Below are 12,439 nucleotides of genomic sequence, written 5' to 3'. Positions count from 1 at the left end.
AAATTATTGTCAAATTTATTTACTTACCAATGAACACAATATCTGTGGGATTATTATTATTTTTTAAACAAGAAATCTGTTCTACTTTATATGCAATTCTGGACATTTCAGTTTTGCTTCCTTTTCTCCACCAAAGTGGAGGTGGGCAAGGTGCTTTAAAAAAAACTTTTGCGATAAACACTCTTTAACCTTCACAAACTGTCTGTGACCTTCCTCTGATTCAAATTCATATACCGGTAGACATAAATATATGGCAGCGTGTTACAACAAGATTTTAGACATTGACATTAGTTAATACAATAGCTAACATGAACTAACAATTATCCATACTTTTACAGCATTTATTTATTTTGGGTAATAATTATTATTATTATCTTTTTACATTTTAGTACAATTACCAATGTATTATAAATAAGAATGAACAATTAATTACAATTCAATTAACAAAATGAACCTCAGTTAATAAATGTAGTAAACAGTGCTGTTCAACAATTATAACATTATTGATAATTATATATAAAACAAAATGTAATAAAAGCAAATAAGAATTACAATAGTTCTGAATTTAAATAAACATTTATTTTACAATAATTACAACAGATTTATTTATTTTCCCTTTACTTCACAGTTTTCACAGAAACACTTGGACTCTTATGAGCATGAAAGGTATTTTTTGTTTGGTCTTCGCTGACCGTCTCACCTCAATTGGTCAAACATTCTCCTCTGAGTTCAACTGTGATACATGACACAATCTGAATGTGGGTGTTGCGTTCACATTTTCTTGCTCTTCTGAGTAATGCACATGGTCAAAGGATGTCTTTTCTTTTTCACCGGACTCAGTTTGCCGTAGTTGAACACTCGAGTCAAGCCTATTGCTTTCTTGGCAGCGTGACTCTTGGCTTGACCTCGAGCCCCAATGTGGAGTACATATTAAGTGCTTCATGACCACGCACGGTTTCTTTGGAGCTACAGAGGTTTTTGAGCGTGAAGTCTTGGATTTGTGCGCTCTTTTAGATGGTTTAAGCTTCCTCGGGTGTAAGTGGTCCCTTGAGGAACTGATGTGTGATCTATTGAGATCTGCTTGGCTGCTGTCAGAAATCATGGTTGTATTGGCGCAGGAAGCAATGAGCTCCAGGCCTCGAGGGTCCGCCGCTGGGCTACTACAAGAGGCTTCACTCTCACAGTTCTTCTGCATCTTCGGGGTGTTATGCTTCTGAAAATAAAATGTACAATAAGCATTTTGCATTGCATTAGCTCTATTAACAGTTTATAAACTTTTCTTTTTTTTTTTTAACAAAAGAAGTTTCTCCTTACATTATTTACACAGACATGTTAGTCAGTAGTGAATGTACAATGCAGAATGGCTAATTCGCCCTTCTCTTGTTAGGAACATCCTAAAGGTTTTTAGAAAGCGGTATTCAATTTAGAAATAAACTATGGTCTGGTTCTGATTCATCATGCACAAATTCACGTGTATAGTAGTAGTAGCCTTTATTGTCACTTAGTCACAAGTACCAGCGAAATTAGCCTAGTTGTAGTACTTAAGTAGATATTTGTACCTCACACTCAAATTTAAAAAGTTTAAAATCCTTAATACAAGGATGCATTACATTGAACAAAAGTGACAGTAAAGAGATTTATAATGTTCCAAAATATTTCTATTTCAAATAAATGCTGTTTTAATGCCCTGAAAAATTAACAATGGTTAACACAAAAATATTAAGCACCACAACTGTTTTAAACTAAACGTTTATTGAGCATATTAGATATAGCATATTGAATGCTGAAACTGAAGACTGGAGTAATGGCTGCTAAAATTCAGATTTTCCATCAAAGGAATGTTACATTTTTAAATGTATTAAAACAGAAAACAGTTATTTTAAATTGTAAAAACTTTTCACAATAATGAATTTTTTTTTTTACTGTATTTTTGTGTAAGCCAAACCTTTCAACTGTAGTGCAAGCATTAAAACAAACTACAGCATCTTCAGAATGATCGTTTGAGGTGTGACTGTGTGTAAATTTTTTTTTAATGTGTCACTTTTAGACAATGCCATATTGTAGTACGGGCAGCACAGTGGCTCAGTGGGTTGCACTGTTGCCTCACATCAAGCATGTTCCCAGTTTGAGTCCCGGCTGAGCCAGGAGGTCTTTCTGTGTGGAGTTTGCATGTTCTCCATCTGTCTGAATTGGGTTTCCTCTGGGTTTCCCCCACAACTCAAAAACAGGGTGGTTGGGACACTTTTTGCCATCATCCCGAATTCACCCTATAGGTTAATGGGAGACGCCAAATTGAGTATGTGTGTGCGAGTCCCAAGCCATGCAATGGGGATGCTTGGGGAAAGACCTAGCGACCTACCCTGGAAAAATCATCGGCAAGAACATTCATGAACAGGCAAGAGATGGCCCATAGAATCACCAAGAGTCTGACACGACTGAAATTGTTAATGAATGAATGCAGTATCATTGATTTCAGATTTGCCCACCTGTTACGATTATGTTTGTGTATTTATGATCTGTGTCTTGTTATCAGATTGGTGATTGGCTTCAGATCCTGTTAGTCCACTAGGATTCGTTCGTCTCCATGACGCTCCGCCGGAAGCTGGCTATAAAAGGCGACGCCAGCTGTCTTCAAGCGGGGGGCTTTGGATGTATGTGCGCGCGCACCTCGTAGAGGTTTATTATGTAGCCCATGTTAGACCTGTGTCCCTCATTTGCTGTCAATTTGTTTCTTTATTTAGTTTTCTAACTTGTGTTTAGTTTATTGATCGGTTTTGACCGTGTGTCCTCGTGCTCATTTATGAAGAGCAAGCTAGAATGTCACGTGACTTACATCGTGCCACACGTAGCGTTTGTTATGTATTAGTTCACTAGTTTAGGAAGTGTTTCCTTGATTTGTCATTTTAGTTTTTTAGTTAGCGGAGGTATATGTTTCTTTTTGTTTTTTCTTTGTTTTAGCTAGGTTATATTTCATGGTTATAGTTAGAGGTGTTTTGTTTTATTTAGTTCTTTGATTTGGGCAACACTCGTGCTCTTCATTTTATTTGATGAATTTCATTGTATTTTTCTTTATCTTTGTTTAACTACTTATATTTGGAATCATTCAAAGTTTATTTTCCCATTGTGTTTATGGGCTGGGAATATGAATAAATCAATGTTCATACTCTGACCTGCTTTATTATCATTACCACTGTTTGCATTGTACTTCCTAAAGATATTCAGTGACAAAATAAATGTTACTCCCTTAATGTCCTTAGACAAAATTAAATCATCTCGGGACGTAACACCACCTCTTAAAGGTTGGGTAGGTAAGAATTGTCTAAAGAACTTTTTTTCAAATTGGCTTAAACTGTCTTTATATACCAATACATAATTAAAATGTAAGTACTTTGAAAAAGAGAGTATAAAAATTGAGTGACTATAGTGTATTTAATCTTAAAAAAAAAAACAGCTCATTAATTCCTACCGAGACGAAACAAGTGATTGGCTTGCGCGACTGTCACTCTCCGTCGCCATGACTACCGCCGCTATTACTGGCTCTGCCCACGTGCGCGCAGCCGCGCACCCGTTTTTAGGTGGGAGTGAATGGAATTAATGAGCTGTGTTTATTGAAGATTAAATACACTAGAGTCACTCAGTTTTTTATACTCTCTATTTCAGAGTACTTGCATTTTAATTATGTATTGGTATAGAAAGACAGTTGAAACAAATTTGAATTAAAGTTTTTTTAGACAATTCTGACCTACCCTACCTTTAAATGCCACGCACATAAAACCCCTGATTCCATAAAAATTTTCCTTACCTGCAAGTTCTGGAAGTGCATAAGAGACCTGCAGTGAGTTTCCCGTGCAGAGGACTCAAAGTGGTAGAATTTATGACAGAGCTTACAGAGGAAACCAGCGACGGGCACCACAAAACTAGTGCCTGAGGGTCAGAAAGCAGTCAGAACTGTTAAGTTACTCAGAAACTCTTCTTAGACAATCTAGAGATGTGGTTGAAGTGGAGGACTCACCATATTGCGTGTCTGGATCATATGTCTCATTATCAGTCGTCTCTTTAAGAGCAATCTCCCTATGAGCAGGATGCTTTAAAAAAAAATCCAAGTAAACACTCAAGAGTACCAAAAGAAACTAATTAAGAAGAGCACATGAAGTCATGCAACAAACCCTCTCAAACACTGCAACCTCTTCTTCATTGCTATCCTCCTCATAATCGTCTTCCCCTTCAAAGCAGCCAATAGCATCCACAGTTATGAGCTCCTCCATAACCTCTGGGCCGCCCTCGTTTCTTAACTGTAACAAATGAGAAAAGTCTTATTGATGTCACTCAAAGCATTTTACATTCAAATATCTACACAAATACACACACAAACCTCCTCAACCCTCTGTTTGTGCTCAGGAGACTTCATATGCTCAACAAACTTGCGAGGAGTCCTAAAGTGGCGCTCACACAGGGTACAGAAAGGTCTCGAAGACACTTTTGACATCTAATGAGGAGACAAGACAGCATTTTCATACAGTCAGTGGTTTAAACTCTATGTGGATATTATTTGCAGTGATTATGGTGAGATTTGTTTTGGTCACCTTGTGTTTCTTTGTTCGTCTGTGCTCAATGAGGTCACCAGAAAAACGACACTGACAGGTAGGACACCAGCGCTGATGACCCATCCTCCTCTCTCTGTCACAGAACAAAAAACAATCATCTTCTGAAATGTGTTATTCTCCTATTTTCCTTAAACAATACCTGCAATTAAAGGTGCTATGTGGAGTTTTTCTACTAAAATGAATCCATTTTTTATTGCGCGTGTGTGAAGGGGTTGTAATCTCACAATAAAATTATCCACTTGGCGGGTTTTGCTATTACCTCTGAAAGCAAGTATTCCTATTTCTATGTGAAGGCTCCGGGTTGGATTTGCCGCGAAATCCAGTGACGTGACTGAGACCTGCTCGTTTTCCCTCAGACTTTTCCAGACGCGGATTCAACTTCCCGACCAGACTCTCCCTTCCGCTTCTCTACTTCTCTTTTCTTTTCGCCCCCTGTCACCCAAAACCACACCTCTTTTTGTTACCATTTTTAGTTTCCGTTTGAACTAATTCTAATGATTATAATGAAATTGTATAGATTAATTTTTTGTGTTATTTAATATGATTATGAATTAAATATTTGTTCCTTTTGACTAGCGGTTCGCTACAGTGCTCCCGAGCCTCTCGCCTCGTCTGACTTTGCACTCAACAGCGAGCGACACTGCAACTTTATGACATGGAGTCTGCTAATACTAAGAAACGACCAGCACAACACAGACTCCAACACAAACTCCACATAATAATAAAAAAACAAAAAAACACACGCACGAGCACTTGCTTGTAAACGTATTGGTTGCAATCAGAAACATCACCGCTAGATGCCGCTGAAAACTCCACATAGCCCCTTTAAACCTTACTTGATATTTCACTTATTTAAGCCTTACTTGATATTTCACTTATTTAAGCCTTACTTGATATTTCACATAAAAATTAAATAAAGGTCAGCTTTTTTTTCAAAGGAATTAACTTTTATTCAGGATGCACTAAACCAATCAATGGTGACAAAGAATATTGCAACAAAAAAAAAAAACATTTTTTTTTTTATCTTTTTGATCGAATATTTAGTATAAAATAGTATAATCTTTTCAAAATGTTTACAATTCTATTAACTTGGCATGTTCTTTTTTTCTCTCGGCTCTCTCAGACAGTCATTGACTCGACAATAGTTCTGACGTTACCACAGAGTAACAGTTTTCATTTACTCTAATGAGTAAGTCAACATATTTAAAAATACACCCTACACTTTTAAAGTATGGAGAGCATTGCTTACCTGTTTGTTCCCAGCAGGGACTCCTGGGTTTGGGGTAACAGTGTGGCCAGACAAGTGTTACTGGCATGCTGGATCTCCATCATACGTTGCTGATGATCTAAACTGATCATGTGAGTCTGGAAGCCCTGCAGAGGTCAAACAACTTCACTAAACACCATGATCAACTGACTCCTCTCCTCGTTTACGTACAGTCAAGTCTTACTTGCTGGTCAGGACAGGTGATGTTGCAAATGTAGCAGGTAAATTTGACTGTGTGTTTGCTTCTCTCCTTCTCGCCATCATGGCCGGCAACTGCTGCCATCTCCTCAGGTGAAGTGCTGAAGGCTCGACTCTCACTGCTACGCTGGATAGTCACCTTCAGAGACGTACCGACACCCTGCACCTGAACGACACAGCGCTTATTAAACGAGTATTCCAGGTTCAATACAACATAAGCTCTTGTTGATTAAGTGTCAGAATTGTTCTCTTGAGGTGGAGTTCTTTTCAAGGCAGATTCATTTCGTGTTATGATATAACTCCTATGGGTGGAGCTTCATGATTTACAGATCGTTACATTGTGTCCCTTTCTGATATCCTGGATTACCAGGTTTACAAGGTCATGAGAGAAACTGAAAGACTGCATACAGCTTTGCACAGATACAGCTGATAAGTGACTATAATTTTAGTCTTATGCTAACACATACACTATCATTCAAAAAATAGTTTTATTCAGCAAGGATACATTAAATTGATAAAACCTATTTTAAATAAATAAAATTATTTTGAACTTTCCAGTCAGTTTTCATAGTAAGCACCAAATCAGCACATCAGAATTAATTTCTGAAGGATCATGTGACACTGAAGACTGGCGTAATGATGCTGGAAATTCAGCTTTGCCATCAAAGGAATAATTACATTTTATAACATAGTTAATTAAAATTATATTACAATTCTTTGGAACTTTATTTTTATATTTCTCAATGTTACTGTATTTTTGATCAAATAAATTCAGCCTTGGTGAGCATAAGAGATTTCTTTTAAAAAAATTTTTTTTTTGAATGGTAGTGTATAATGTCTCTTGTGCTGCACAATTGGACATGCATTACTATACATGCGTCTTTTGTTTATACAAACTGATGTTCATCTGAAAGCGTTACAATTATTATTGTAAAAAAAGTAAATTCAGGGCATTTTGTATTCAGTTGCATTAATTGAGATGTTATTGGGAATGTCCAGAGGTAAAGATGGAAATATATTACTGATGCTGTGATACTGCACCTCTGCTGCTCTGTTCTGATCAACACTGTCTTCTTCAAGTTGTGCAGATCCGTTATCATCCTCTGCATCATTTAGAGGGGAAATAAAAGTATGTTCAACATTTAAACACGACTCAGTAGTACCGGTATATAATATGTTAAAGTTGCAGATGACGAGTTTGATAACAGTATAACTGAAAAGTAAACGAAGAGTGGCATTTGTAGTTTGCCTGAGGCTAAAGAGACAAATACAGCAAGCCGCACACACAGTCACTAAACACCTTCATGGTCTGGAACACTTGCAGAGTTTGATCTTGGTGTCTCCTGTATCCTATCTCCTTGTCCAGACTCTTCCCCCAGTGCAACTGGTCTGTTCAAAATAGGCAGTGCAGTTTTGTGAGTATGTCACATGAAACACAAAAACAGCCTCATTCATATGAGTCCATCTGCAGTGATATTACCTTGACATCAAGATGCCAAACCAAACCACTTTTAACAATAACAGTAAAATCAAGATTACCTCTGACCTCTGTGCTTTTTCAAACGGGGCTCTGCTTGTTCTGGGACAGCAGAATGAATTTGTCCAACTGTACCATTGGGTTTATTTAGGGCATGAGAAGGAACATACAATTTATGTATTGTGGATCTTAACAGAATTTGACAACACATTTTATAATAAATGCACAACTGGTTAATAGTCTACTGTAAGTAGAGGGGTCTCCTCAAGCATTGATGTACTCACCCACTTTTCCGATGTCTGAATCAGTGTTCATTTTTCTCGTCTGTCCATGACTTTCCCCAGCTATGTTAAGCACATTTTCCTTCTTTCTGTCTAGGCTCTGCACTGTAGGCTCCTTAAATAACAAAATAAATGTGAAACACGCTCAATGCTCCTTCATAACAGTCGACCCAAGTAAATAATCAAAACATAGAGGATGCTTTATAATTCAATATACATTAAAGGCCAGTTCACACCAAGAACATAATGTAAAAGCCATTTACGACAAAAGGTCATGAATAGGCCTACAAGATACAATTTAATCCCAAAGATTTCATCTTCTTCAATGAAAACCCATCTGAAAATTTAACTTATGCCATTTGACAACTATTTCACTCAATTTTATACAAAATATAAGCCATGACATGATAATACAAATTTTATTCACAGTGATACAGTGATATAGATGGATACAAAAAGAGTGGCATGTATATTAAATATATAGTGGCATGTATATTAAATATATAAAATGACAACAATACAGATGCTTTTTTTGTTGTAAAATGATGCAATAAATATAAATAAATATATGAAAATAATTCCCATTTTGCCCTGTTTGTTTCCTGTGCCTGAAAAGTGTCAGTGATTTATATGCTCACATACGGTATGTACATGCAGGACACATGACCTGAAAGCAATTATTTTATAGAAAAAAGTAGAAAAAAAAGTTGTTGGACCCATTTTCACCCCCAGTGTGAATAAGGCCATAGGATTACACTGTTTCAATTCAACAAATTCTGAACCTTGGTGTGAATAGGTCTTAAAGTGATAGTTCACCCCTAAATCATCATTTACTTACATTATTAGTCTAAAACTGTATGACTTTCTTCTGTGAAACATTTTTTTTTTTTTTTTTTTTTTCAACATTTTTTAAAATATCTTCTTTTGTGATCATCAGGAAGAAATAAACGTCATACACATTTGGAATGACATGAGGATGAGTAAATGATGACAGAATTTTCATTTTTGGTTGAACTAACCCTTTAAAGATGTTAATATGTCCCTATTCGTGTAAATCTAAGTTAATGAGGAAAGACATTTACCTTACTGGTGTGTGATCCACATGGGTGGGGACAACGATCAGCCGCAAAGTTCATGCAGAGGTCTCTTACTGGAACGCCTATAGGAGGAGGCCCAAGAATAGACTTCCTGATCCCTCCTTCTAGAAATGCTCTTGACACCAACTTGGTGTGACTAAATGACACATCTATAATCAGTCAAAAGAGGGAAAAGACATGAGATATTATATGAGGTTAAACACAGTTGTTAACTAACAAATGGATATTGTTATAAAACAGTCAAATCTAACACATATTCCCCTGGTTTCACAGACCAGTCTTAAGCCTAGTCCCAGACTAAAATGTTTGAGCTTTTTTAACTGAAAGCAACTTGTTTGTTTTATCTCAAAATGCACTAAAGTAATGTTTTTTCTAAGGCACATTTATAAAAGCTACTTAAATGCCCTAATTGATCTAAGGCCTAATCCTGGCTTAATCTAAGCCCTGTTTGTGAAACCGGTTCATAGTATAACAGCAGCACACAGGATGAGGTGGATCTTTTACCTGGCATTGTGTGCATGAGCCCACACTGTTGCAGCATGGGATTATGGCATGGTCTGATTGAAGCAAGAAGGGGAGAAGCATTTGGTGCTGGGGGTCTGTTACGCAGGTATTTGGAGAAAGACAATCACATGACAAGGCAATTATTTGTATTTGATTATTTGTTTTACAGTTGATGCACATTCATTAAAAAGCACAAATTCAGGCAATCATTTAAAGCTTTTAAAGAGATGGCAGTTGCAAAAGGCAATCTGATAATAATTGTCTGCTTGTATCATGTAGTTACATTTTCCACCAAATATGAGCCCTTACCGTCTTCCAGAATGCACATGCCTCTGTTGAGACTGCTGAGAAAAACGACAATCGGGGGAATACGGGAGTGAAGCAACTGGTGCTCCTTGTCCGTGAGGATCTAACGGGGTTGTCCCAGCCATCTTTTGCATGTGCCTCTGCTGCTGCTTGAATTTCTTGAGCTGCTGCTTCTGCTTGATTTTCAGCATTCTTAAAGCTAAGATGTACAATTCAGTGATCCCAGGTGCCTATTTAAAACAGAGCATGCAAACCATTCGATTTATATTTATCCAAGGCAATTTACTTAATAGGAACATTACCAGTAAACTACCCGTAAATCATCCACACGTCTAAAACAGTAGTATTACCATGGTATACTATTGTTTTAGACATGTGGATGAGGCATGGGTAGTTTGCTAGTGATGTTCCAAATAAGTTATATAACACACACTATGAACAAATAAGTGTTTTCAGCATAATATGATGATTTGATTTCTGAAGGATCATGTGACACTGAAGAGCAGAGTAATGATGCTACAAATTCAGGAATAAATTACATTTTAAAATAGATTCAAATAAAAACAGTTATTTTAAGTTACTTCAGGATGGAAATTATTTTCATCCACTGGTTGTTTTTTAATGTTAGACATTCTTTTATCCTTGCTGATCTTGCAATGGTCTAAATAAATAAGCAATAATACAGTATAAGTGGTTAAGCGTGCCCTTGTCATATTTCTGAGTCTTCTATGTTTTTTTATTTTTTACATAGATTTAACATTTAACATAGATACTTCGTTCAATTAAAATACAAGCGTATTCATTTAAAATTTTATGGCAAAAGTGTTGCACTTGAAAATGAATGTAAGAGAGTGCACTGCACCTCCTGACAGCAGAGACAGGTCTAATAATCGCCCGTGAGCTCAGTAAAACCTTGCAATGTACAGCACACATTTCACAACTGATTTGTGATTAAAACAGTCTAACAGAAATGTTCGAAACAACCCACCTTTTGATATGAAAGCCTCAGTCCATCAGTGTTTATATTATGGTAGATGACTCTTCCTTTGGTGCTGTGGTTTGGAGGTTGCAGACATTTAATGCCAGTGCGCCCTCACCCGGCTCGGAAGAAGAATTTAATTGTCAAGAAAATTGGTATTTGTTTAAAAATTAAGAAAAAATATGTGTGTGTATGTGTACTGACAACCTGTGTGCAATAAAATGCATAAGAGAAAATTAAGTAAGCTGACTGATATTACACACTATCACAGGTTGCTATCACAGTAAACACCCAGACATATAGGCAAACCCATTTAACATTTAATCCCTAAAATTACTAGTAGGCTATAGCTACTAGTATTTATTTTGCTAGGTAGCCTATAGTACTTTTCATTTTATTTAAGTACTACCCTACGTCATTGGATATACATAAAGTGGAGGGATCTTATCCTGAAAACGTTTTTTTACCAAGTTGTTATACGGACTAAAACTGACTAATTTGTCAAGAAGTTAGATTCACATCCTTGGGGTAGTTGAGGACCTTGCATGTTATGCATGTTTGTTAGCATGTTTAAGTCAGCATGCAACTGAATAGACTTTTCTTTCCCTTTTCTATCTTTCTTTCTATCCTAGTGAAAGCTTCTCCAACAAGGAAAACTGTGGGGCAGGACTTGATTTTGCCAGTATAATAAATGAAGTATAATAAATTGAATAATAAATTGAAGACCAATAATAAATATAACAATAGAGTGGTGCAAGGATGACGTATTATAGACCAAAACCCGAAAATTAGTTAGCATTTTAGAACCTCCAGTTCCAGATAAAAAAAATTACCTCATGATTTCCTAAAGGTGACATTTTCTTTTTAAGTTTCATGTTATTATTTCTATTTATTCTTATTTATTTATTGTATGTTTAATTTCTATTTCTTTAGATGTTTTGTGAACTACTGTCTATCTCAGTTTACTGTATCTTGTTTGAAAACGTAGGCTACTTTATTGCCTTGCTCTTCCTAGAGTTTCTTATACTGTTTGGATTTTTTTCCATGTATCATGTATCCCCTCTATTCTTAGTTCAATAATAAAAACACAAAAACAAATTCCAGTTCCAGCACTTCCATCATCCTGAAGTCATTATGCGTTTCTATGGCAACACTATCAATGCCTAAATTAATCTCTAGTGGTCATGTGGTGCACGTTACAGGGCTCTCAGAAAATTTCCATCTTACAAGCTGTAATTACGAGCTCTACAAGGACATGAACGAAGTGTTTTGTTTTTATAATCTCTTAACCCGAATTAGTTGATTTTACTCGCAATTCGCGTGGAAACCCGTTGCCCTATACCACTTTAGTTTTTACACAAGCTGAAACTAAACATGTTGAGTTGTATTAACATATAATCTTAAGTGGGTGCAGTAGACAAATCAAGTTTACATCAGTAGTCTTTACTGAAAATCATTAGTTCACATACTAAAAATGTTTTGAGTATAGGTGTACTATTAGGTACCCAGCATGCATTGCAACATTAAGCTTTTCATTTGAGTGTCACCATTGTTGAGATTCATATGCTGATTGTTGATGTCTATGTGTGACAAAATACCATGCAAACGCAAAAATTATGCATGTTTTTACAATTGTTCAAATTATAACCATTCTGTTGGATTTCCTGCTGTAAAAATCACAGGGTTTTTATGTCAGTCATATGGAAAGACCTAGACAATAAGAGAT

The 12,439-nt window shown here is 36.3% G+C and overlaps 1 protein-coding gene across 4 annotated transcripts; it reads right to left on the bottom strand.

Moving 5' to 3' along the window:
• Window positions 1-245: 245 nt before the first annotated feature.
• ciz1b (cdkn1a interacting zinc finger protein 1b) lies at window positions 246-10,826 on the bottom strand. Of its 4 annotated transcripts, none has more exons than XM_079605890.1 (16): window positions 10,723-10,800; window positions 9,738-9,964; window positions 9,429-9,523; window positions 8,910-9,073; window positions 7,831-7,942; window positions 7,609-7,675; window positions 7,370-7,458; window positions 7,111-7,172; window positions 6,056-6,235; window positions 5,854-5,978; window positions 4,584-4,677; window positions 4,373-4,486; window positions 4,167-4,292; window positions 4,013-4,085; window positions 3,803-3,924; window positions 246-1,213 (listed from the first exon to the last, which is right to left on the bottom strand). In XM_079605890.1, exons 2-16 carry the CDS (start codon window positions 9,923-9,925, stop codon window positions 710-712), a joined length of 2,115 nt encoding a protein of 704 aa, XP_079462016.1. In that variant the 5' UTR covers window positions 9,926-9,964; window positions 10,723-10,800; the 3' UTR covers window positions 246-709. The 4 variants fall into 4 exon arrangements, with proteins under 4 accessions (XP_079462016.1, XP_079462017.1, XP_079462019.1 ...); XM_079605891.1 differs by having other exon boundaries at window positions 324-1,213; window positions 9,738-9,933; window positions 10,723-10,826; XM_079605893.1 differs by having other exon boundaries at window positions 335-1,210.
• Between the last annotated feature and the right edge of the window lie 1,613 nt (window positions 10,827-12,439).

This window comes from Phoxinus phoxinus, assembly GCF_949152265.1.
Source record: "Phoxinus phoxinus genome assembly, chromosome: 3".
Classification (NCBI taxonomy): Eukaryota; Metazoa; Chordata; class Actinopteri; order Cypriniformes; family Leuciscidae; genus Phoxinus; species Phoxinus phoxinus.
The sequence above is the reverse complement of the archived record's forward strand: the minus strand, read 5'-3'. Positions and strand labels throughout refer to the sequence as shown.